This window comes from Elephas maximus, chromosome 2 (genome assembly GCF_024166365.1).
Source record: "Elephas maximus indicus isolate mEleMax1 chromosome 2, mEleMax1 primary haplotype, whole genome shotgun sequence".
NCBI classification, from domain to species: domain Eukaryota; kingdom Metazoa; phylum Chordata; class Mammalia; order Proboscidea; family Elephantidae; genus Elephas; species Elephas maximus.
In genome coordinates this window covers 224,536,320-224,563,967 of record NC_064820.1, presented here as the reverse complement: position 1 = coordinate 224,563,967, position 27,648 = coordinate 224,536,320, and the positions used below count along the sequence as shown (strand labels likewise).

Sequence of the window (27,648 nt, the reverse complement as noted above, 5' to 3'; positions counted from 1 at the left end):
AGAACTGCACTTCATGGAGTTTTTAATGGCTTTGATCTTTGGCATTAGATCACCAGGCCTTTCTTCCGAGGTGCCTCTGGGTGGATTCAAACCACCAACCTTTCGGTTAGTAGCCACACACTTGTTTGTGCTATCCAAGGACTGGTGAGCCGAGGAGATGGCTGAAACACGCACAAGAACACAAATGACATTGCAGTCAGAGGAGGTACTCAACGCTTAGCCCTTACATTGGAATTTTATTGTATGTCCAGCCCATCCCAAAAGCAATACAAAGAGAACACTGGATTTGGTATACAACCAAGGGAGGAGGGACATTGGCTCTGAACCCCTCTCCACATTACATCAGATCATAGAAGGCTGGCTACGTCAAGTTAAAGGCTTACACTTTTCTTTGGCAAAGGCCTCAAACAATGCTAACAAATGGGATTTGCCCAAATGAGGACACCACGCACCCAGTTCATCACCAAAGACTGAACTCACCAAAGGCAAGGAGCAAGTAGGTCAAATGCTAAGCAGATTTATTTACTGATTAGGGTGGTGAGCTTGAGCCCAGAGGGTTCTGCAAATGGAAGACATGGTTTCAAAGCACAAAGAAGAGTCTAAGTTTCCTCTACTTTCTTTTCACGCTTCTCATCTGCATTCCCTGAGAGTTGGTCAGAAGTACGGGCATTTAACCATTTTCCTATCTCTCAGTAGGGTAGTAACCATCTACCTCTAGGCAAGATCTGGAAAGAAAAACCACCGAACTGTTGTTAGTTGTCATGGGTCGATTCTGACTCACGGCGACCATGTGGGCAGAGTAGAACTGCTCTGTAGGGTTTTCAAGGCTGTGACCTTTTGGAAGCCAGCCTGTCTTTCAAGGCACCTCTGGGTGGGTTTGAACCACCAGTCTTCTGGGTAGTAGTTGAGTACATAACTGTTTGTGCCACCCAGGGACTCCACAACCTAACTAGTGAAATATAATTGGTTTTTCTCAAGACACTGCTTATTAATTTTAAGTAAGAGTAAGCATGTGTGACAATGACCAGCTGGGAGACAGAACATTTCTGGGTTGATGTATGGTTCAGCACCTGTGACATCTGGCCTGCTGGAATGAGGGTTCCTTTAGGTGAGAGTAATGGCTACAGCCAGGCTGTTGCACCCCCACAGGCTTGGCACCCTGGGCAAAGTCTCAACAGAGGTAGGTTTTTAGTTTTACACCAATGACACTCAGAAATATTGGGCACAAAAGGATAGGCTTCTTGCCCACTCTACTGCGATGGGCAAAGGCTGTCTGTCTTCAGAAGAGGCTGGTGAATACAGTCAGGGGATGACCTCCTAGTGGGTTCCAGCTCCCATTCAGAGCACAAAGAGAGACCCACAAAAAGGGCTGCTGCCCTGTTTCCGACTCAGAAGAGGGCAGCGCCCCCGGCTTCTTCTCCTGCCATTATATTGCAAGCCTTCTGCTCCCACACCGACCCAGGGTGAGATCTGGTGCAAAATAGCCTTTAAATGCAATTAATATAAAAGGTTTACTGTAAGCTAAGAGGGGTTACAAACTATATGCACTTTCTCCAGAGATCTGAGAAAGACGAAAATGAGCCATGGCTTGCGTTTTTTGGCGTCATGTCTAGACGTTTTGGCATAACCAGTCACATAAAGCCTGAAGTCCAATTCACTCTGTTTTGGTTTAGAAAAAGGTGTTTTTTTTTTTTTTTTTTTTTTTTTATTATCATTTCTCTTGGATGTAGGGGAGAAGGAGGAGACTTTAAAACCAAGAATCAAAATACAGTGAATCTGGAAGGCATCTGGGAGCACAATATTGATTTAAGACTCGTGGATATAGGAGGAAGCCTGGGCTCACAGCCCTGCCTGTTGCACTTGAGACGTCATTCTCGTCATGGTTGAGTTCAAGGTCACCCGAGAGCAGAGGAGGGTTCATTTCCAGCGATGCCGCACAAGAGAGGACTCGTCATTGACGACCTCGGGGTGGCAGGGGCGATGCTGACACCGGAACGGAAGAAGCAGCAGGATGATTAAGACTAGAAGGATGATCCCACACACGCTCATGAGCGAATACGAGACAATCCAGAGAATGGGCTCCTTCAGAGGGAGGGCGGGGACACAGTTGCTGGCTATGTCGTCGGTTGAGAAGGGCCCAGAAATTTCAGACACTGGAGCACCTGCAATTTCTGAGGAGACAAAAGGGGAGAAATCCAGAGCTGTGAAACGAGCCGCCGATCTCTAACACAGGACGAAAGAGACAAACCCTTGCTCAATGATACCACAGCCCAGTCGGCGCTCGGGTTCCGGTGACTCCAATACTGGAGTACGCGCTGCGAGAGGCAACCATGGCAGGGTGACTCCAGCGCCCAGTCCCCTGTGCACTGGGGTGACAGAGCGTTTGGACGTCTGTGGACGTGAGCCATGTGGTGGAGGGCCACGTACAGAGGGGCCAGCCAGATGCTTCTCACAGGGTTGGCAGGGCCAGGGTGCTAAAGAGGAAGAGAGCATCTTTGGGGCCGACAGAGACAGCCCATGTGGGTTATGCTTCCTCGGTCGAGATGAGAAAGGAGGAGGAGGAGTAACGTCTGCAGCAGAAAGCTTGCCAGATCTGCCTGAGTCACAGAGGCCTGCCCTGGTGGGATCACCCTGAATTCATGCTGTAAGGCCAAGTCTACAACAGTGTCCTCACGTTGGCCTGGGACCTACTCACACTCTTGAGGGGTTTTAAGACTGAATCAGGAGATCCTAACACTCCCTGCACTTGTCTTGTGTCACACCTGTACTGTACGGGTACCTCAAATCAGGAGTGGTAAATGAGTATACTGTCTGCTATGGGTTGAATTGTGTCCCCCCAAAAGACGTTTTGGAGTCCTGACCCTTATACCTGTGGATGTGACTCTGTTCGGGACTAGGGTTTTCTTTGTTCTATTAATGAGGCTTCATTGGTGTAGGGTGTGTCCTAAACCTAATCACTTCTGAGATATAAGGAACAGCACAGACACAGAGACGGGCAAGCACAAATGAGCAGAAGATGGATGCCATCTGATGATGGAGGCGGAAGAGTCTACAGCTCAGGAACTCCAAGGACTGCCAGCTACTAGAAGCTGAAATAGGCAAAGGACCTCCCCATAGGGCCAAGCTCTGAATTCAGATTTCTGGACTCTAGAACTGTGAGACAGTAAAGTAGGTCTGGCCTTTTTTAGGAATTTGAGATTTATTCTACATTTTTCTCCCATTCTATCTGGGACCTTCTGTCATGTTCCTGGTCAGAATGGCCAGAATTCTGGGAGCCAAGCACCATCTAGTTCTTTGGTCTCAGGTTTGAAGAGGTTGTGGTTGGTGTAGGCTATCAGTCCTGTGGATTAGTTTTTTCTCTGAGCCTTTGATTTCCTTCATTTTCTTTTGCTCAGACGAGTAGACACCAATAGTTGTATCTTAGATGGATGCTCACAAACTTAAGGCCCCAGACACTACTCACCAAACTCAGATGTAGAACATTATCTTTGTGAACTGTGTTATGCCAATTGACTAAGTTGTCCCCCAAGACTATGGTTCCAAGACTTTTGACCCAGTAAACTAATCCCACAAGTTGTTTGGATATGTCTAGGAAGCCTCTGTAACTGTGCCCCCATGTGGTTTGTTATATATGTGGATATAGATGCAGCACACACAAACGTGTGTCTACCTATGTGTACAGATATACCTGTATAGGCACGCGCACTTACTCTGTATGCCTCCTGTACGCATACGTGCATCCATATGTAGTTAGGTAACCACACACATATTTTTTGGTTGTTTTTACTGTTGTAGCAAAATTGTATATGTTACAGCATTTACTAAAATTGTCTCTTTTTCTCATGTACTTCTTAGTGTCTTTCTCTACCTTGGTCAAGCCATGCTGACTTCACCCATATTTGGAATGGCCTTTCTCTTCACCAAAAGTAACAAGTGTCTACTACCTAGAAAGTGATTCCCCCTCCCATCCCTTGTTTTATTTTTTTTTTTTATCTGTCTTAGGCTGAGTTCTCTAGAGAAGCAAAACCAGTGAAGCATGTGTATATATATCATGTATGTATACAGACTAAGGTGCTCCTGACCCAAGCCACGGTATTTTCAATCACCTCATATGCATGTGAAAGCTGGACAATGAATAAGATGACCGAAGAACAATTAATGCCTTTGAATTATGGTGTTGGCGAAGAATATTGAACATGCCCCAGAGTGCCAAAAGAACAAACAAATCTGTCTTGGAAGAAATAGAGCCAGAATGCTCCTTAGAGGCAAGGATGTAGAGACTACGTTTCACATACTTTGGACATCTTATCAGGTGGGATCAGTCAGTGGAGAAGGGGCATGATGCTTGGTAAAAGAGAGGGTCAGCAGAAAAGAGGAAGACCCTCAAAGATAAGGATTGACACAATGGCTGCTATAATAGACTCAAGCCTAACAACAACTGTGAGGATGGTACAGGACCGGGCGGTGTTTCCTTCTATTGTACACGGGGTTGCTATGAGTCAGAACTGAATCAATGGCACCTAACAACACAACAACATGAAATGGTAGAATATTACTTAAAGGCTGTTGTTAGCTGTTGTTGAGTTGTGCCCTCCCTGACTCACAGAGACCCCATGTACAACACAACAAAATGTTGTCTGTTCCTGCACCATTCCCATGATCATTTGCAGTTGGGACTGTTGTGCCCTATGGGGTTTTCACTGGCTGATTTTTGGAAGCAGGTTGCCAGGCCTTTCTTCCTAGTCTGTCTTAGTCTGGAAGCTCCGATGAAACCTGTTTAGCATCACAGCAACATGCAAACCTCCACTGACAAACAGGTGGTGGCTGAGAATGAAGTGCGCTGGCCGGGAATTGAACCTAGGCCTCCTGCATGGAAGGCGAGAATTCTACCTCTGAACCACCATTCCCCTCTTCCCCCACTTAAAGGTAGACTGTGATCAGTTAAAGATGTACACTATAAACCCTAAAGCAACCAGTAACGTAACACAACAAGGAGTTATAGCTAGTAAACCAGTCAAGGAGATAAAAACAAGTAATAAATATACTCAATCCAAAAAAAAAAAAAAAAAAAGAAGGCAGAAAAAGAAGAAAAGGGAAACAAAGAACAGATGAGACAGAGGAAACAAATAGCAAGATGGTAGTCTTAAAGCCAACCCTACCAATCATTACATTAAATGTAAACAGTCTAAACCAGAGGTCAGCAAATTGCTTCTGTAAAGGGCCAGATAGTAAATATGTTACATAGAGTTTTTGTCACATGTCCTTTTATTATTATTATTATTATTTACAACTCTTTAAAAATGTCAAATCTATTCTTAGCTAATAGGCCATACAAAAAGGCTACAGGCCAGATTTGGCCTGCAGGCTGTTGTTTGCCACTCCTGGTCTAAACACCCCAGTTAAAAGGCAAAGATTGTTCAGTTGGATAAAAAGCAACACCCAGGTATATGCTGTCTACGAGAAACCCACTTTAAATGTAAAGACTCAAGTAGGTTAAACGTAAAAGAATGGAAGATGTGTCATGCTAACACAAACCAAAAGAAACCCAGAGTAGGAGTATTACTCAGACAGAGTTTATTTCATAGCAAAGATGATAATTTCATAATAATAAGAGGGTCAATTCACCAACAACAGTTAATAATTCTAAAAGTTTATACGCCTAATAACGGAGTTTCGAAATACACGTACGAAGAACTAATAGAATTGCAGCGAGAAAGAGACAAATCCACAAATACAGCCAGAGATTTCAACATTCGTCTCAATAATTGATAAAACAAGTCAACAGAAAATAAACACACCTTATAAGAATACCTGAACAACACTATCAATCAACTTGACCTAATTGACAATTATAGAACACTCCACTGACAACAGCAGAGTATATGATGTTTTCAAGAGCAGACAGAATATTTACCAAGACAGACTATATTCTTGGCCATAAAACAATATATTTGAAAGGATTCAACTTGTACAAATTATATTCTCTGACCACAGTGGAATTAAATTGGAAATCAGTTACAGAAAGGTATTTGGAAAATCTGTCAACATTTGGAAACTACTGTTATTTCTAAATAACCCATGGGTCAGTCAAAGAAGAAAACAAAAGAGATATTAGAAAGGATTTTGAATTAAATGAAAACTAAATTTTCTAAAAATCGTGGAATGTAGTTAAGGCAGTGCCTGTTGCTGCCAAGTCAACTCTGACTCATGGGACCGTATGTAGAACAGAACAAAATACTGCCTGGTCCTGTGCCATCTGCATGATTGTTGGTATGTTCGAGTCCATCGTTGTGGCTCGTCCGTCAATCCGTCTCCTTAAGGATTCCCCTTGTTTTCACTGACCCTCTACTTTACCAAACATGATATATTTTTCTATTGACTGAATAGTACTTAGAGAAAAATCTGTAATACTAGATACCTGTATTAGCAAAGAAGAAAGGTATTAAATCAACTACCTCTGACTCCACTTTAAGAAACAAAAAAGCAAATTAAGCCAAAAGTAAGCTGACAATAAAAAAAAATACGAGCACAAATCAATAACAAAGAAAACAAAAATAGAGAAAAACCAAAGAAAACAAAAGCTAGTTCTTTAAGAAGATCAACGAAATTGATAAACCTTAAGCTTCATTGATGAGGAAACAAAGAGAAGACACAAACTATCAATATCAGGAAGGAAAGAGGTGGCATTATTACAGATCCTACAGACATTAAATGGAAAATAAGGGAACATCATGAACAACTTTATTCTAATAAATTTGGCAACTTCAAAATGAAACAAATTCTTTGAAAGATCAAAGCTATCAAATCTTACTCAAGAAAAAATATATAGCATGAGTAGCCCTATATCAATTAAAGATATTGAATTTGTAGTTAAAAAAACTTCCCAGAAAGAAAAATCCAGGCCCAGATGGCTTCACTGAAGGTTTCTACCTAATTCTAAGGAAGAAATAATATGAATTCTACACAAACTCTTTCAGAAAACTCTAAGGGAAGAAATACTTCTCAAACTCATACTATGAGGTCAGCATTACCCTGACATCAAAACCAGAGAAAGAAATTTCAAGAAAAGAAAATGATAGGCCAATATTCCTTATAAACACAGATGTGACAATTCTTAACACATTTTAGAAAATTGACCCTAACACTATTTAAAAAGGATAATACATCCTGAATCAGTAGGATTAATCCCAGGCTGTCATGGATTGAATCATGTCCCTTCAAAATCTGTGTATCAACTTGGTTAGGCCATGATTCCCAGTATTGTGTAGTTGTCCTCCATTTTGTGATTGTAATTTCATGTTGAGAGGATTAGGGTGGGACTGTGACACCAACCTCACTCAGGTCACCTCCCTGATCCTGCGCCACCTTTTAGCAAGAGATAAAAGGAAAGGGAAGCAAGCAGAGAGTTGGGGACCTCATGCCACCAAGAAAGCAGCACCAGGAGCAGAGCATGTCCTTTGGACACGGGGTCCCTGTGCCTGAGAAGCTCCTTGACCAGGGGAATATTGAGGACAAGGACCTTTCTCCAGAGCCGATAAAGAGAGAAAGCCTTCCCCCGGGGCTGACACCCTGAATTTGGACTTGTAAGCCACTAGACTGTGAGAGAATAAATTTCTCTTTGTTAAAGCCATCAACTTGTGGTATTTCTGTTATAGCAGCACTAGATGACTAAGACACGGGAACACAAAGTGGCTTAACATTAAAAAATTCAATCAGTGTAATTCACAATATTAACAGACCAGAAAAGAAAAACCCTGTAGTCATCTTAAGAGATGCAAAAAAAGTATATGACAAAATCCAAAATCTAATTCTGATAAAAGCTCTCAACAACTTAGGAATATACAAAACAATCAAAATTTCCTCAGTCTGTTAAAGGACATCTAAGAAAGCAACTATTCATAAGGTTTTTACTGGCTAATTCTTTTCAGAGGTAGACCACCAGGTTCTTCTTCTGAAAAGAATTAGCTAGGGAAAACCTTATGAATAGCAGCAGAACATTGTCTGATATAGTGCCAGAAGATGAGCCCCCCAAGTTGGAAGGCACTCAAAAGACGACTGGGGAAGAGCTGTCTCCTCAAAGTAGAGTCGACCTTAATGACATGGATGGAGTAAAGCTTTCAGGACCTTCATTTGCTGATGTGGCACAACTCAAAATGAGAAGAAACAGCTGCAAACATTAATAATCTGAACATGGAATGTACGAAGTATGAACCTAGGAAAACTGGAAATCATCAAAAATGGAATGCATAAACAGCAATATCCTAGGTGTTAGTGAGCTGAAATGGACTGGTGTTGGCCATTTTGAATCAGACAATCATATGGTCTACTATGCTGGGAACAACAATTTGAAGAGGAATGGTGTTGCATTCATTGTCAAAAAGAACATTTCAAGATCTTTCCTGAAGTACAACCCTGACAGTGATAGGATAATATCCATACGCCTACAAGGAAGACCAGTTAATATGACTATTATCCAAATTTACGCACCAACAACTAAGGCCAAAAATGAAGAAATTTAAGATTTTTACCAACAACAAGAAAGCATCTGCAGCTGGCATAATGGTTAATCATGAAACACTGGATGCTTTTCCAGTAAAATTGGGAATAAGGCAAGGGTATATGGTCTCCCCACTTTTATTCAAAAGTATACTGGAGGTTCTAGCCAGTGCAATAAGGCGATAAAAATAAATAAAAGGCATAGCACCCAGAAAGAAAGAAGTAAAACTGTCTTTATTCATAGACAACATAATCATCTATGTAGAAAATCCTGTGGAATCCACAAAAAGGATACTGGAACTAATAAGTGAGTTTAGCAAGACTGCAGGATACAAGATCAATATACAAAAATCAATTCTATGTCTATATACTATCAGTCTACAATCATAAATTGAAAATAAAAAACCAATATTAGACTAATGGAGTAGAATCGAGAGCCCAGAAATGAATCCATACATCTATGGTCAACTCATTTTCAACAAGGGTGCTAAGTATATCCAATGGGGAAGGAAGAGCGTCTTCAACAGATGGTGCTGGAAAAGCTGGGTCTCCACGTGCAGAAAAATGAAACAAGGTCCATACCTCACACCATACACAAAAACTAATTCAAAATAGATCAAGGACCTAAATATTAAATCTAAAACTACAAAGGTCTTGGAAGAAAATACAGGGGTGAAGCTGTGGGACCTAATTTTTTTTCAATGATAGGTTATCAAACACAATACAAATGCAGGAGCAGAAGAGGACAAAATAGCTAATTGGGACCTCAGAAAAATTAAATACTTATGTTCATCAAAAGACTTTATCAAAAGAGTAAAAAGACAACCTAACTAACCTAACCCATTGCCGTCGAGTCAATTTTCTATTTTACCCCACAAGCTTGGTGAGTTGTACCTGGGGTCTTAAAAGCTTGCAAGCAGCCATCCAAGATACAACAATTGGTCTCTATTTTCCTGGAGCAGCAAAGGAAGAAGATAACCCAGAAATAGGACAAGGAACTTGACAGTAGGCCTAACTGCCTCCATGAACTACTGCCTTCTTAGCCATGAGACCAGAAGAACTGGATGGTGCCTAGCTACCAGTATTGAACAACTTTGATTATGGAATTAATAGATGAGTCCTGATCAAAAGGGAAAAAAATGTGGACAGAATTTCATATTCTTACAGAATCCGGACTCACTGGACCCATTGAGACTGGAAGAGCTCCTGAATCTATCGCTCTGAGAAAATCTTCAAACCATGAACTGAAATCATCCTCTGAAGTTATCTTTAAACTAAACAACCCTTTATCTAAATTAGTAAAGAATATTTGACATGAGTGTTGCACTTTCTTAAAGAATTATCTATATGAGATCAAACTGTCAACAGTAACTCTAAAGCAGAGACGAGAAGGTTAGTGAATCTAAATCAACGGTGGTGAAACAGCACGGGTAGAGACTGCGAGGATGGTGACTCAACGTGAAGAACGTAACCAACGTTATTGAACCGTATATGTAGAAACTGGGTGTATGTTCTGGGATCTTGAAAAAAAAAACACACAACGACATTTACAATAGCATAAAAATATGAAATAAAACATGTGCAAGACCTGTACACTCAAAACTCTGAAATGCTGTTGAGGGAAATTAAAAAAGATGTAAATAAATGGAGAGATCTACCATGTTCAGGTAGCTGAGTGGCACACATGGCTAAGCACTCTACTACTAGCCAAAAGGTTGGCAGTTTGAACCTACCCAGAGCTACCTCAGAAGATAGGCCCAGTGATCTGCTGCCAAAAGGTCAGTCTTGAAAACCCTATGGAGCAGTTCTACTCTACACACATGGGGTCACCATGAACTGGAATCAATTCAATGGCTACCAACAACCAAACCATGTTCATTTATAGAAAGACTCAATCTTGTTTATTAATTTTCCCTAGATTGATCTGTAGATTCAACACAGTCCCAAAAAAACCCCGGAAGGATTTTTTTATCTTTATAGAAGTTGTCAAGCTGATTCTAATATTCACATGAGAATGAAAAAGAACTAGGATAGGTATTTGGGGATTTATACTACCTAACTTGTTTTATCTATAGGGTTGCTATGAGTCAGAACCGACTCGATGGCACTGGGTTTGGTTTTTGGGTTTTTTAACTTGTTTTATTATAAAGCTACAATAATCAAGACTGTGGTTTTGGCATGAAATAGACATATAGGTTGACAGAACACAATAGTGAGTCCAGAAATAGACCCAGACATATGTAGCCAACTGAGTTTTGACAAAGGTACAGAGGCAATTTGGTTATCTAGTGCTGCTCTAACAGAAATACCACAAGTGGATGGCTTTAACAAAGAGAAATTTATTCTCTCACAGTCGTCTAGCAGGCTACAAGTCAAATTCAAGGTGTCAGCTTCAGGGAAAAGCTTTTTCTCTGTTAGCTCTGGAGGCAGGTTCTTGTCAATCTTCCCCTGGTCCAGGAGCTTCTCAGGGCAGGGACTCCAGGTCCAAAGGACGTGCTATTCTCCTGGCTCTTGTTTCTTGGTAGTATGAGGTCCCCATTTCTCTCTGCCTCCTTCTCTCTTTTATATCTCAAAAAAGATCAGCTTAAGACACTATCTACTCTTGTAGATCTCATCAATGTAACTGCCCCTAATCCATTTCATTAACATCATAGTGATAGGATTTACAACACATAGGAAAATCACATCAGTTGACAAAATGGTAGACAATCACACAATACAATCCATAACACAATTCAACAGACAAAAGGTAGTCTTTTCAACAAACGATGTTAAAACAATTGCTAAAAATGACCTTTAATGTGTACCTTGTACCCTTTCAAAAATTAACTCAATACATCAAAGACTTAAATATAAAACCTAAAACTATAAAACCTCTAGAAGGAAACACTGGAGAAAATCTTTGTGACCTTAAGTTAGGCAAAATTTATTAGCCACAACACCAAAAAGCACTTCCATAAAAGAAAAAAAAAAATCAATAAATTTGATACATCAAAATTAAGAACTTGTCCTCTTTGAAGGACAATGTTAAGAGCATTAAAAGACCAGGAGAAAATATTTGCAAGTAGCATTTCTCATAAAGGACTTATATCCAGAATATATAAAGAACTCTTAAAATTTAATAATAAGAAAACAAACAATCCAAAAATAGAGAGAAAAATTTAAAAGATACTTCACCAAAGAAGCTACATAGATGGAAAATGAGGACAGAAAAAGATGTTCCACATCAGTAGTCATTAGGGAAATGCAAATTAAAACTACAATAAGATACCACTAAATACCTATCCAAATAAAGACCAACCATATCAATGTTGGCAAGGATGTGGAGCAACTGGAACACTTACACATTGGTGGTGGGAATGTAAAATGATATAGCCAACTCTGTTTTTTTTTTTTTATTATTGTACATTAGATGAAGGTTTACAGAACAAACTAGTTTCTCATCAGTTAGTACACACATTGTTCTATGACAGTGGTTAGCAACCCCACCACGTGTTAACACTCTCTCTTTTCAACCCTGGGTTCCCTATTACCAGCTTTCCTGTTCCCTCCTGCCTTCCAGTCCCTGCCCCAAGGCTGGTGTGCCCCTTTAGTCTTGTTCTGTTCCATGGGCTTGTTCAATCTTTGGATATAGCCAACTTTGAAACACAGTTTGGCTGTTTCATAAGAAGGGAAACATATACCTACCATATGACCTAGCCATTCAACTCCTAGATATTTACCCAGGAGAAATGAAGTATATGCCCAAGACTTATACACAAATGTTCACAGAAGCTTAATGTGTAAAAGCCAAAAACTGGCAACAAACTAGAATTTTGTCAACAGGTGAATGGAGGTAAACAAACTGTGGTGTATTCATACAATGAAGTATTGCTCGGTCATAAAAAGGAATTAACTCTGATGCACGAAATAAATGGAGGGATCTCAAAATAATTATGCTGAGTGAAAGTCAGACCTAAAAGAATACATAATGAGTGATCCCATTTATACAAAACTCTAGAAAATGCAAACTTTTCCATAGTGATCACCACTGTCTATCCATTTGTTTTACTATGGGGGCTTGCGTGTTGCTATGATGCCAGAAGCTTTGCCACTGGTGTTTCAAATACAAGCAGGGTCATCCATGGTGCAAAGGTTTGAGCAGAGTTTCCAGACTAAGGCAGACTAGGAAGAAAGGACTGGCAATCTACCTCTGAAAATCAGCTAATAAAAATCCTATGGAGCACAACAGAATACTGTCTGATACAGTGTTGGAAGACAAGCCCCTAGGTTGAAAGGCACTCAGAATGCACAGTGGCTGCAACAATGAACTCGACCATATCAAGACCCTAAAGATGGTGCAGGATCAGGCAATGTTTCATTCTGTGGTACATGGGTCGCCATGAGTCAGGGCTGACTCAACAGCAACACAACAACAACATCCATAGTGACAAAATACAGGTCAATGGCTGCCTGAGGATAGAGTGGGGTGGGCAAGGGCTGGGGCAGGTTGATATAAAATTTTCTAGAAGACTTTTGGGCTTGATGGATATATTTATTATCTTGTTTGCTATGCCAGTTTCACGGGTGTATACACACATATGTAAAAACTTCTCAAAGTGTATCCTTTAAACACAAACTATTCACTTTTTGCCAATTATATCTCAAAAAAAGCTGTTTTTAAAAAAAAGAAAAGGAAAAGAACAAGGCAGTCAAAAAAGTGTATTTAAGAACAACACATATGATACAATAACATTCAGGTTAAAAAAAGAAAAACCAAACCAAGCCCAACTATGCTAGGTTCCTGGGGATTCGCTTTAGTATCGCTCTTCAATGCCCAAGCTCATATACATTTTTAAAATCTAAGCTATATTTAATAATAAAAAAATCACAGTTTTACAATCAGAAAAAATATGCATTAAAAATACTTTTGAAAAAGGCACCAATTTAGAATGTCAGACATAACGCATTGTCTGGAAACAATGGTACGCTCACGTTTGCTAACGAGCTGCTGCTGTTTTTGGCAGCGGCCATTTTGTTGGCCCGACTGATGGCAACTCCATGCACAATGGAACAAAACGCTGCCCCGTGCTGTGCTATCCCCATGATTGGCTGTGGAAAAGACCACTGTGATCCATAGGGTTTTCACTGGCTGATATTCAGAAGTAGATCACCAGACCCTTCCTCCTAGTTTGTCTTAGTCTGGAAGCTGCACCGAAACCTGTTCACATCATAGCAACATGCAAACCTGCACAGACAGACGGGTGGTGGCTGCGCATGAGGTATACTGGCTGGGAATCAAACCTGGGTCTGCCACATGGAAAGTAAGCATTCTAACACTGAACCACTGCTGCCTCATTGTTAACTAAACCCATTGCCATCGAGTCGATTCTGACTCATAGCAACTCTAAAGGACAGAGTGGAACTGCCCCATAGGGTTTCCAAGGAGCAGCTGGTAGATTCAAACTGCCGACTTTTTGGTTAGCAGCTGAGCTCTTAACCACTACACCATGAGGGCTCTGCATTCCTTAGCTACTGAATAGTAAAGAAAAGTTGATTTAAAGTCACTCCTGGAGAATATCTTCTAGGAATGCCATTCACTGGACGGTGTGGGCATTTATAACATACTCTACTAATTCTCCAGGGATCAGTCCCTGGAGAAGGACATCATGCTTGGTAAAGTAGAGGGTCAGCAAAAGAGTACAAGACCCTCAATGCAGTGGATTGACACAGTGGCTGCAACAACGGGCTCAAGCATAACGATTGTGAGGATGGCTCAGGACTGGACAGTGTTTCGTTCTGTTGTACACAGGGTCACTATGAGTCAAGACCAACTCGATGGCACCTCGCAACAGAAATTCTATGGCCATAGATTTTTTTTTTTATACTGGATTTATATATGAGATCATATTATGCCATGGTTAAAAGCATGGGCCCTTGGGGCCAGACTTCTGGGTTTTAAAGCCTACCTCCTTGCTTATGAGCTGTGTGACCTTGGCCAAGTTACTTAATTCTTTGAGCCTCAGTTTCCTCATCTGTACAATGGGATAATAATAGCACCTGCATGTCAGTCTTGTTGGAAGGGTAACTGAGTTAAGACATGTTAAACACTTAGCGCTGTGCCTGGGTAAGTCAGTGTTATATAAGTGTCAGGTATTATTGTATTAATATTTTTAATTCTTAAATCAATGTCTTGGGTTAAAATTTTAATTATGCCGATTCTTTGTCTTCCCCCCAAAAGGTCAAGATAAGGTCTTGATAATGTGTTGCTGAGGAAGAAACATCAATTTACCAAGGATAAAAAAGATAAGATAGATGACTGACATCGAGTTCACTCTGACTCACAGCGACCTTATGTACGATACGAAACGTTGCCCTGTCTTGTGTCATCATGATCGATGGCATGTTTGAGTCCATTGTTGAGGCTGTTTTGCCAGTCCATTTCACTGAGGGTCTCCCTCATCCTCCCTGGGCTTCTACACCAAACAATATGTCCTCCTCTAGCAATTAATCCTTCTTTTTTTTAATGACGTGTCCAAAGCCAGTGAGTTGGACAATGTTTTGTTGTGATCCCTAGATTTGGCATTAGCTGATTTTCAGAAGTAAATCACCAGGTTTTCTTTCTTGTCTGTAAGCTCCACTGAAACCTGCCCCCCATGGGTCACCCTGCCAGTATCTGAAATACTGGTGGCCTAGCTTCCTCCATCACAGCAACATGCAAGCCATCACAGTACTACCAGTAGGCAGATGGGTGGTGGAACACAGTGAGGGTCAAGTCTTTTTTTTCCACAGCACACAAACTAAAGGGAACAGTCCTCCATACTAATGATTTAGCCCCTGAGATGTGTTCTGAGTAGGCAGGGTTTACTTGGAAAAGCGCTGTTCTGAAGTCTGGGGACAGGCTTCTGAGCCCAGGGCCACCACCCTTTGCTCTGTGAACACGTGACAGTCGGGCGGTATCTCAGGTCTCAGGCATGGGGCTGGCTGATTTCAGTCCTTAGGGTGCCTGGCTTTGGCATCTTTTGATTGTACTCTAAAAGAATGGTAGAGGCTTATCTCTGAGATTCTGTGCTTAGCAGCTAACTTTCCTATTTTTCAACATGAACGTGGACCAGATGATCCACTTGCAACTGGAGGCAAGAAAGCTTCAGAGAAGTGACGTCATCACCCGTGAGGCATCTCGAGTTTTGCAGGCTGGACGACACAGCTCTTGGGTACTAAATGTCTCAATCTATAAAAAGCGATGGGTGGTATTTCAGAAGCTTTGGACACATTAGGATTACAGAAAGTTGTCAGTTTTATCACTCTATTATTTTCCTAGCTATACAACACCTGGCCCTGGCAACAGAGAGCAGCTGAAAGTGATCCGGTCCCCAGTATTGCTCCAGGGGCATGAGGCCACATGAGGTAAGACCCAGGTCACAGCACTGTTTGGGTGGCCAGCTCACATCACACCTGGATTTCTATCTTACTAGTCTTGCTTGGCTCCAGGAAGTGGACAGTGAATCTCAGCAGGGTGGGGTGCACTGAGGACAGGCAAGGGCAGCGAAACTTTCCCCCAAATACCCATCTCCCTCCCACCACCACTATTCTGACATGCCTTGACTGAAGAAGGGGGTAAGGATGCAGACCCTGGAGATTTGAAAAGCTCCCCAGGAAATCCTAATCAAGGAGTCCCACTCAGTCCCCTCCTCCACCCTTACAGAGAAGCCTGGTTCTATCGCTAAGGGTTGTCTGACAAACATTATTATCACGATTACCAAAATTATTGTCGTTGTTATGGTTGTTAGGTGTCTTCAGTCAGCTCCAACTCGTAGACTCATGGACCTTACGTGTAACAGAATGAAATATTGCCCAGTCCTGCGCCATCCTTACCATGCTTGCTATGTTTAAGCCCTTAGTTACAGTCGCTGTCTGTGCCAATTCATCTCACTGACAGTCTCCCTTGTTTCTGCTGACTCTCTACTTTATCAAGCATGATGCCCTTTTCTAGGGACTGGTCCCTCCTGGTAACATGTCCAAAGTAAGCAAGTCAAAGTCTCGCCATCCTTGCTTCTAAGGAGCATTCTGGCTGTACTTCCTCCAACACTGATTTGTTCATTCTTCTGGCAGTCCATGGTATAGTCAATATTCTTTGCCAACACCGTAATTCAAAGACGTCAATTCTTCTTTGGTCTTCCTTATTCATTGTCCAGTTTTTGTATGCACATGAAGCAACTGAAAAGACTGTGGCTAATACCAGGCGCGCCTTAGTCATCAAAGTGACATCTTTGCTTTTTAAGACTTAAAGAGGTCTTTTGTCACAGATTTGCCCAAGGCAATACGTTGTTTGATTTCCTGACTGCTGCTTCCGTGGCCATTTTTGTTATTGTTACAAAACCAAAATAAAAGACAGAGAGAAGGGCAGCTTCCAAAGATGTTGGCTCCATCAAATGGTAGTGGGAGCTAAGATGAAACTTCTTGCCAGTATAACACACAGAAATGAGGATAAAAAACAAAACAAAAAACAAACCCACTGCTGTTGCTTCTGAGTCCTAGCAACGCTTTAGGACAAAGTAGAGCTTCCCCAGAGGATTTCCAAGGCTGTAACCTTTACAGAAGCAGACTGCCACGCCTTTCTCCCGCAGAGTGGCTGGTGGATTCGAACCGCCCACCTTTTGGTTAGCAGCCAAGCGCTTTAACCACTGCGCCACCAGAATGCCTTTAGGATAAAATACAACCTCTAAATTTTAAACATGTAGCTGAGCCCAGAATCAAGAGACATTCCTCAATTAGAAATAGGCCCCAGAATACATCAATGTTCATCGCAGGGCTATTCACAATAGCCAAAGGTAGAAACAACCCAAATGCCCATCAACAGATAAATGGATAAACAAAACGTGGTCTACACATGCAATGGAATGATGTCGAGCCAGATAAAGGGATGAAGCTTTAATACATGCTACAGTGCGGATGTTCCATGCCCTGGTGGTATAGTGGTTAAGAGCTACGCTGCTAACCAAAAGGTCGGCAGTTCAAATCCACCAGGTACTCCTTGGAAAACTCTATGGGGTAGTTCCAATCTGTCCTATAGGGTTGCTATGAGAATCGACTCGATGGCAATGGGTTTGTTTTTTGGTTTTGACAGTGTCGATGAACCTTGAAAATATTACGCTGAGTGAAATAAGTCAGATGCAAAAGGACAAATATTACATGATCCCACTGACATGAAATATCTAGAACAGGCAAATGCATAGTAATCAAGGTTTAGTAGTGGTTGGTTACTGGGGTGGGTGACAGAAGAAATTTGAGTACTGAGTTAAGGGTGACGAAAAATTTGGAAACAGAAAGTAGCATTGGCTTTACAACATGGTGAATGTAATTACTGTCACTGAATGGTACACATAGCAATGGTTGAAATGGAAAATATTTTGTTATATATATTCTACCACAATAAAATTAAAAAGAAAGAGATAAAGAGGCCCTAGGGCTAGGGTCCAAGCCCCTGCCAGATATTAAGTCTTATTTCAAGTATAAAAATTAAAAACACATGGTGTCACAGGGACAGACAACTAGACCAATGGGACAAGACAGAGTCCACAGAAAGAGACCTGGGTAGATGTGGGGAGGAGCAGTTCTGGTGGCGCAGTGGCTAAGTGCTCGGCTGCTAACCAAAAGGTTGGCGGTTCGAACCCACCAGCTGCTCCTCAGAAGAAAGATGTGGCAGTCTGCTTCCATAAAGATTATGGCCTTGGAAACCTGTGTGGGCAGTGACACTTTGTCTTACAGGGTCGTCATGAGTTGGAATTGGCTCAGCGGCAATGGGTTGGGATTTTTTTTTCCGTACGTGGGGGCTTGGTATATGACAGAGATAGTACTCAAATTCAGTGCGTACCTTGCAAAAAGTGTTTACCCTGAATGCTAGTTCACAGGATATGAGGTTAGAGGGAGAAGTTAAATGACACCATTAGGTAACACTGAGACAAATCCAGATATGAAACCTTCTATAAAACTGGCCTTCCTTCCCACCCACTCCCCTGCCAAAAAAAAAATAATAAGTATATTTTTGGGACAATGGGGGAAATCTGAATATAGCCTAGATAGTACATAATATCAGCTAATTATTGCTATTTAAAAAAATATTCTATTGTTGTAACATTATATATAACACATTGGCCAAATCAATGTTTTTCACCTATATAATTTAGTGATACCAACTACATTAATCAAATTGTACAACCAACGTCATATTGCTATTTTTTTTAGGTGCAGTAATCGTATTGTGGAAGAATGTTCTTATTTTTAAAAGACGCGCAACAAAATATTTAGGGATGAGATCTCACGGGACCTGAACTTATTGTCTAATAGTTCAGCAAAAACTACGTACATACACATATACACACACAACAGTATATGGTAAAATGTTTAAAATGATTAAATCTAGGTGGTTGGTTTATAAGGCATATTTTAATCTCTTCTATATATTAAACTTTTTCATAATGAAATATTAGAAAAAATCAGAGGGGAAAATGTTAGATATTCCATACATGATGCTGAGAACATTGAATGTCCATGTAAAAAGTTAGCTCCCACTTCACAGTTTAGGGGAAAAAAAAAATTGTCTCTATTTTCTGAAATCAGGGAAGAATTTCTTAAATAGGACACCAAAGTTTGAAGCCAGAAGGAAAAGATTGATAAATTTGATTTCACTAAATTAGAAAAAATATAAATAAAAAACACCAAAAACAAGTAAAATGAGAATCCAGAGAGAGTCAAAGTATTTGTCATGCACGTAACCCAGAAAAGTTAATATTTTAAATATATAAGGAACACATACACATCAATAAAAAGACAATTAGAAATAGGGATACATAAAAGAATTCACTCTCAGAAAAAGCTCAATCCCCAATAAGCCAGTACGTGTATCAAAACTGTGTAATCTCATGAGTAATCAACTAAAATGTATTACTATTTCACACACACAGACTGGCAAAATAAATAAGTGAATACGAAAATTCTCTGCAGGAATGGAAATTCTTATATGATGCTGGTGGTCTCTGGATCCAAATTTGACAATAGCCAGTAACACTGAAGAATGGTGTACTAAATTACCTATAAATACCATTTCCAGAAGAGCTCATTCATGCGCACAAAGATGTTTCCTACAGTGCTGTTTATGAGTGCAAAATAGGAGAAAGGACCCAAATGCTGATCCATGTGTACCTGGATAAAGAAACTGGGTATATTCATATAATGGGATAAAATAAATGTTAAAATAAATGACCTAGTCAAGGAGCCTGGGTGGTGCAAGTGGTTTGCAATTGGCTGTTAACTTGAAGGTTGGTGGTTTGAACCCGTCCAATGGCTCTATGGAAGAAAGGCCTGGTGATCTGCCTCCATAAAGATTATAGCCAAGAAAACCCTGTGGAGTAGATCTGCTCTGTCACACGGGGTCACCATGAGTTGGAGGCAGCTAACAACAACAGCAATACCTAAGGCAGTGCGGAAAAATCTAGAAAACGATGTTGAGCAATAAAAGCAAGCTGCCCAAGGACACATATAGTACCACAGCATTCATGTAAATTTAAAAATATCAAAAAGAAACCCTATTTCTTGTTAGGAGTCCCTGGGTGGTACAACTGGTTAGGTGCTTGATTACTAACTGAAAGGTTGGTGGTTCAAACCCACCCAGAGGCACCTTGGAAGAAAAGCCCTGGTGATCCGCTACCAAAAGGTCACAGCCTTTTCGGCGCTTCCTTACAGAGCTAGAAATAGAAGTACATCCAAAACCAAAACCCAGTGCCATCGAGTCGATTCTGACTCACAGTGACCCTATAGGACAGAGTAGAACTTCCCCGTAAAGTTTCCAAGGAGCACCTGGTGGATTCGAACTGCCGACCCTTTGGTTAGCAGCTGTAGCACTTAACCACTAGGCCACCAGGGTTTCCTAGAAGTACCACACGATCCAGCAATTCCATTCCTTGCAATATATCCTAGAGAAATAAGAGCAGTCACAGGAATACATATATACACACCCATGTTCACTGCAGCACTGTTCACAATAGCAAAAAGATGGAAACAACCTAGGTGCCCATCAGCAGATGAATGGATAAACAAATTATGGTATATTCACACAATGGGATACTACACAACAATAAAGAACAATGATGAATCTGTGAAACATCTCATGACATGGATGAATCTGGAAGGCCTTATGCTGAGTGAAATCGGTCAGTCACAAAAGGCCAAATACTGTATGAGACCACTATTATAAGAACTCAAGAAAAGGTTTAAACACAGAAGAAAACATTCTTTGATGGTTACAAGGGTAGGGAGGGAGGGAGAGGGATATTCACTAACTAGATAGCAGACAAGAATCATCTTAGGTAAAGGGAAGGACAACACATAATACAGGGGAGGTCAGCATAGCTGGACTAAACCAAAAGCTAAGAAGCTTCCTGAATACAACCAAACACTTCGAGGAACAGAGTAGCAGGGGTGGGGGTCTGGGGCCTATGGTTTCAGGGGACATCTAGGTCAACTGGCATAACAAAGTTTATTAAGAAAATATTCTGCATCCCACTTTGGTGTGTGGCATCTGGGGTCTTAAAAGCTTGAGAGCAGCCATCTAAGATGCATCAATTGGTCCCAACCCACCGGGACCAAACGAGAATGAAGAACACCAAAGACACAAGGAAAATATAAGCCCAAGAGTCAGAAAGGGCCACATAAAGCAGAGACTCCATTAGCCTGCGACCAGAAGAACTAGATGGTGCCTGGCTATCATCAGTGACTGCCCTAACAAGGAACACAACAGAAAGCCCCTGATGGAGCAGGAGAAAAGTGGGGCACAGAACTCCAATTCACATAAAGAGAACGGATTTAATGGTCTGAGACTAGAGGAACCCCAAAAGACATGGCCCCTGGATTCTCTGTTAACCCAGAACTAAAACTATTCCCAAAACCAACTCTTCAGACAAAGATTAGACTGGACTAAAAACCACTGCTGTCGAGTCCATTCCGACTCATAGCGACCCTGTAGGACAGAGTAGAATGGCTCCATAGAGTTTCCAAGGAACGCCTGGCGGATTTCAACTGCTGACCTCTTGGTTAGCAGCCGTAGCACTTAACCACTACGCCACCAGGGTTTCCTAGACTGGACTATAAGACATAAAATGATACTCATGAGGCGTGTGCTTCTTAGTTCAAGTGGATACACAAGACTAAATGGGCAGCTTCTGCCCAGAGGCGAGATAAGAAGGCAGAAAGGGATAGCAGCTGGGTGAATGGACACGGGAAACCTGGGGTGGAAAGGAGGAGTATGCTGTGACATCATAGGGATTGTAACTAGGGTCGCATTACAATATGTGCATAAATTTTTATATGAGACATTACCTTGAGCCGTGAACCTTCAACTAAAAACACAATTAAAAAAAAAAAAGGTCACAGCCTTGAAATCCCTACTGAACACAGTTCTACTCCAACACTTGTGAGGTGGGATGGGCTTGACAGCAACTGGTTAGTTTGTTTTTATTTCTATATCTTGTCATGAGTACTTATTCACAGTATATGGTAGGCAGCCTCTAAGATGACCCCAGTGACCCTCGCTCCTGATATTCACCATTGTAGTTTCCTCCCAGGTTGGGCCAAGTTTGGCCTATTGTGTGGCCAATAGAATAGGCAGAGGTGAGACAAGATCGGGTCATAAAGGCTGTGCCTTCTGTCTCCTTATGAGGGAAAGTGAGAGAACCTTGAAGACAGTTTTATGCACTCTGACACAGTGCTCAGTACTTTCCTATCACCAGCCGTTCTCTCTCGCCCTATTACTGGCCCCAACTGCAGGAGCCTTTTGTTCGGGGCTCCCTGAGCAGCGAGAAGAACCCACCCTCACATTGGTGCTGATCCACCTGGTCCTCGACTGGCCCTGTTCCTGGGAAAATGTGGAATGGGGGGAGCCAGGCACCTTTTCTTGGGGCTTCTTTTACTTATATTGACACGGTAAGTGGTGAAAGGCTTACTGTTATTTTCATTTTGGCTTTTTGTCTTAATCAGCTATTTAGGACACCTGGCAGTTCGTCACAGCTCTGCTCACTCCCTGACAATGGGGGGCTCCTGCCAACACGTGTGGGTGAGCTGGGAAGCAGGTCATCCAGCCCTCAGATGACCGCAGCCTCGTGAGAGGCCCTGGGCCAGAACCCCCAGCTAAGCTGCTCCTCCATTCCTGACCCTCACAGACTGTGTGAGGTAATAAACAGCTGATAATATTTTGGGGTAGTGTTACTGGTGGTTCAGTGGTAGAATTCTCACCTTCCATGTTCAAGACCTGGGTTCGATTTCCAGCCAATGCACCTTATATGCAGCAGACACCTGTCTGCCAGTGGAGACTTCCATGTTTGCTACGATCTGAACAAGGAACCCTGGTGGCACGATGGTTAAGTACCTGGTTTCTCACCAAATGGTTGGCGGTTTGAACCTACCCAGCGGCTCTGTGGGAGAAAGACCTGGCGATCTGCTTCTGTAAAGATAACGGCCAAAAAATCCCTAAGGAGCAGTTCCACTGTGTAACACATGGGGTCATCATGAGTCGACACTGGCTGGACAGCACCTAACAACACATGATGCTGAACAGGTTTCACTGGCGCTTCCAGCACAAAGGCCCGGTGACCAGCTGCTAAAAATCTTGCAATGCAAACCCTATGGATCACAACAGTCTGATCCACAAAGGATCGTGGAGATGGCACAGGACTTGGCAACATTCTGCGCCATCGTGCATGGGATTGCCAGGAGTAGAGGGCCAACTTGACAGGCGACAACAACAAGTTTTGGGTTAAGTTGTTGCACAGTGAGAGATGACAAATACAAGGTACTTACACCTATGTAGTGAAACTATAAATGTGTGGTAATAATTATGAAGAGAATATACATCAATTTCAGGATAGAGGTTAACTTTGGGGAGGGAGCCCTGGTGGCACAGTGGTTGAGAGCTCAACTGCTAACCAAAAGGTCGGCAGTTCAAATCCATCAGCCGTTCCCTGGAAACCCTACGGGGCAGTTCTACTCTGTCCTGTAGGGTTGCCATGAGTCAGAATCAACTGGACGGCAACGGGCTTAGTTTTTTTAGCTGGGGAAGGGGTGGGGCTTTAGCTATACTTGTTATTTTTTTATTTCTACGACAAATTTTTGAGGAAAAAAAATGTGATACATGGTTAACATTCATTAAATCTGGATGGTCCATAGGTTTGGAAACCCTGATGGCATAGTGGTTAAGAGCTTGGCTGCGAACCAAAAGGTTGGCAGTTCGAATTCACCAGGTGCTCCTTGGAAACTCTACGGGGCAGTTCTACTCTGTCCAATAGGGTCGCTAGGAGTCGCAATCGACTCGATGGCAACGGGTTTGGTTTTTGGTTTGGTTCCATAGGTGTGTACATAGTATATGGTTTTCTGTGATTGTAAAAATATTTTAAACATTTTATAATTTAGAAATAAACACACAAAGTAAAAAAAAAAAAGGCCGGGTATATATTCCATTTATCATGGTGCTATGAAGAGCGGTCTCCTTTAATTGCAGCCCTGAGGTTAAATAATTACTTTAATAGCTAAACAATTTGCACCAAAGGGGAGGCATACATCAGTGTATATTCCCACTGCTGGTAAAATCAAATATTTAAGTACCAAATCCTTAAATATATTAAAAAAAAAAAAAAAAAGATAGCAACAAAAACTTGAATAAGAGTACCTAACAAAGAATTCCGATGAAGTGCAGGAAGGAAGGTGGCCCTGCCTGGAAGTGCTTAATATTGAACTAGTTGCAACAGCGACTCACTCAGGAAACATACAGTTATCATGCTCTCTGCAGTATTACAGTGAACGATGTAACGGCTGTTGCCATAGTAGCCTCTAATGGTATTTAGCAAGAGAATGGAAACTGTGGGCAAAATTGCCACAGTTCTTAGATTCTCTGGGTTAAAAAGAATGCAAATATTCACAGTTGGGGAATACAGTACTGTTGCCGGTAGTACATTACAGTTAACGGAGAAAGGGCTCACTCAAGGGTAACCTGAGGGACGGAAAGGGCTAACGCACTTCCAAAAGGTTAACACTGACTCAGGACTAAGACATAAAATGGGAATCTACGGGTGGGGCAAACGGTTAAGCACGTGGCTGCTAAATGAAAGGATGGCGGTTCAAGTCCACCCAGAAGCACCTCAGAAGAAAGGTCTGGCAATCTGCTTCTGAAAAATCAGCCACTGAAAACCCTGTAGAGCACAGTCCTACTCTGACGCATATGGGGTCGTCATGAGTCAGAATCGACTTGGTGGCAACTGGTTTGGGTTTAAGGTATAAAACGACAAGCCTCAAAGATCCACAAATATAAACTGAATATAAAGTTAAGTGAGCCTGCATTGACGTTTATGAAGATATATTACAACATATCAAATACGTACCCTGGGTTGGGTGATTTTATTTAAAAAGAGTACGAATTGGCCAAACAGTCTACATTTTTACATGTTTCTCCTTCCATTCTCCAAATTGTTACTCTACTTGCCAAGAATGACAGCGTGTTGAAACAAGGATAAAAAAACATGACTTAACTTGCTTTGTTTTCCAGAATTTCCATTTCAAGGCCATGATTTCAGTATTCAAAAATAATAACCGACATCTCTCCCGCCCTGCAGAAGTCACCTTTGATCATTTGGCATTTTATCTGCAGCCTTTCATCTCGGGGGCTTTCCTGCCCACTCTTTGCTCCGTGTGTCCGTCTGCTAAGTCATCAGGAGGCCCAGTACAGCGTTCCTGCCTGGCCTTCCACTGTATCTAACGTGTAAGGCTTTCCTTCCATCAAATTCATCGTTCCTTTCCTTCGGTTCCATACAAAACCAGATGCTGCTGAGTTGATTTGACTCCTGGCGACCTCATGTGTGTCAGAGTAGAACTGTGTTCCACAGGGTTTCCAATGGCTAATTTTTCGGAAGAGGATCACGAGGCTTTTCTTCTGAGTGGACTCAAACCTCCAACTTTTTGGTTAGCAGCTGAGCTTGTTAACTGTTTGCACCATTGGTTACATGGTCATCTGGCATTTCATGATAATCCCCACATTTTCTTCTGTTCCTTTTCTACCACTAGCTCTTGCCCCTGGCCCTCCCCTCTACCCACTGGAGGTCCTTAAAACTGCCGGAGTCTTGTTTGGGGTCCCTCAGTAGAGAGAAAAGCCCCACCCCATGTCAGAGCTGATCCTCCTGACCTTGCCTGGGCACAATTCTTCTGTTACACCTCCTCGTCCTTAGCTCTTTTTCTAGCGCACATCTGCTTATTTTGTCTCCCCTTTAGCATGCTACCAGGGAGTCCCTGCGTGGCGCAAATGGTTAAGCGCTTTGCAACTAACCAAGAGATGGGCCATCTGAACCCACTCAGAGGTGCCTCAGAAGAAGGCCTGGTGACCTGCTTCTGAAAGGTCACCGCCATTGAAAACCACATGGAGCACAGTTATAGTCTGCACACACGGGGTCTCCATGCCAAAATGCTTGGGCCCTCTGAAATACCTGCTTGGAAAGGCTTCAGCTATCACTTCCCCAATTCACACTCTTCCTTCACTCGTCCCCGGCAATCCAGTCACACACCCTCTGGTGTGGTTTGCCTTTTCCCTGTCAGCCTGGACTCCTAGCAGAAGCACCTTATCCTGCCTCCCATTTATATCAAGCCCTGTGGGAACGCTCTCCACCTCAAGCAAACTGTTCAACCTGAAGTTTTCCAGCTGCAGGGGTTTAGCCGCGCTCGCAACTTTATCGTGCGCTCCTGGTTCCCAAAGGCCCCGTTTTCTCAAAAGACCTGCCAGATCCTCAACTACGTTTCAGAGACGACCACAGCTGCAAACCCTCACGCCACCCAGCCCTCTAAGAAAATTCTACCACAAAGTCGGGCTCCTTGCTCTCATTACTTCAGGGTTTTGAGAAAGAGCAATCATAGGCGTTTACTTGTTACTTGGTGATGAGAATTTCCTTAAGGAAAAATATGTTGTTGCTGCTGTTGTGTGCCCCTGAGTCAATTCCAACTCATAGTGACCCTATATGACAGGGCAGAATTGCCTCAGAGAGAGTTTCCAAGCCTGTCAACTTTATGGGAGCAGATCGCCAGGTCTTTTCTCCCAAGGAACTGCTGGTGGGTTTGAACTGCTAAGCGCTTAACCACTGCGCCACCATGGCTCCTTGGAAAAAATAGACAGAGCTTACATAGGATTTTTCTTTTTCACTCACTTTGTTTTAGCTGTCAAACACTGTAATTTCCCATCAAGGCGTCACCAAGAATTTGTATTCCTGGTATGGGGATGCCATTTAAAGTCGAACGTGACAGAATTGTAATGACTGATATGTACTGAGTATTTGCATGTCAAACACTGGACTAGGAGCTTCATTCAGCAACCCCACCACCCATTTTATTGATAAGCTGTTGATCACCGATGAAGGGCATGAGTGAAACAATTCAACAGTCACCGATCTGTCATCCGGAATTACTTCCAAGTTAGTAATTTACTGAAAGTGCCCATGTTAGGGCTTTCTGTACCAGGCAGGAATCGCTCACCTGCGCAGGGACTCATGGCGAAGCCCACCCTCTTCCGAGCTCGGTCAAAGACGACGTAGAAGCCCTCCATCACTGTAGCACCGATCACCAGCGCGTTCGAGGAAGGGGAGATGCCAAACCGGTAGCACTCGTAATTCAGGCCAGCCCCTATCATGGGCTGGATGTAAAGCTGTTTGTGTAAAAGGAGGGAGCAAACAAACACAGAAGACAAGAGTCAGGCAACATCACAACATTGCTGAGGTGACAGCTGTGCTCAGAACCCTCTGGGGTGCCATGGGGAGTCACAGACGAAAAAAGAAGACCTAGCGTCCCTCCCATCTGAGAGTGGAGAAACATTATTGAAAGTGACAGGAACATGACAACATATAAACAACCTCGTGTAACTATACAGGTGGAATATACCAGAAATACAAGCTGAACGCTCCTTAGAAGTGAGGATGGAGAGACTTCAGCTAGCTTACTTTCATCAGGAAAGACCAATCACTAGAAAACACCGTGTTTGTAATGTAAGTACCTGTAACCCATTGCCATTGAGTCAATTCTGACTCATAGCGTAATGTAGAGGGTCAGCACAAAATAGAGGAAACCCTCCGTGAGATGGATGGACAAAACAGCCAT

The 27,648-nt window shown here is 42.2% G+C and overlaps 1 protein-coding gene across 4 annotated transcripts in view; it reads right to left on the bottom strand.

The window, feature by feature from the left end:
* Positions 1–216: 216 nt before the first annotated feature.
* BACE2 (beta-secretase 2) overlaps positions 217–27,648 on the bottom strand; it is a 125,378-nt gene continuing 97,946 nt past the window's right edge. For 2 of the 4 annotated variants that reach the window (XM_049874907.1, XM_049874906.1), the window contains 2 exons: positions 27,031–27,199; positions 217–2,171 (listed from right to left, as the gene is read on the bottom strand). In XM_049874907.1, coding sequence (XP_049730864.1) covers positions 1,918–2,171; positions 27,031–27,199 — 423 coding nt within the window. In that variant the 3' untranslated portion in view covers positions 217–1,917. Of the gene's footprint in view, positions 2,172–11,686; positions 15,707–27,030; positions 27,200–27,648 lie in introns of those variants that run through there. The other 2 variants (XM_049874908.1, XM_049874909.1) reach the window with 2 other exon arrangements.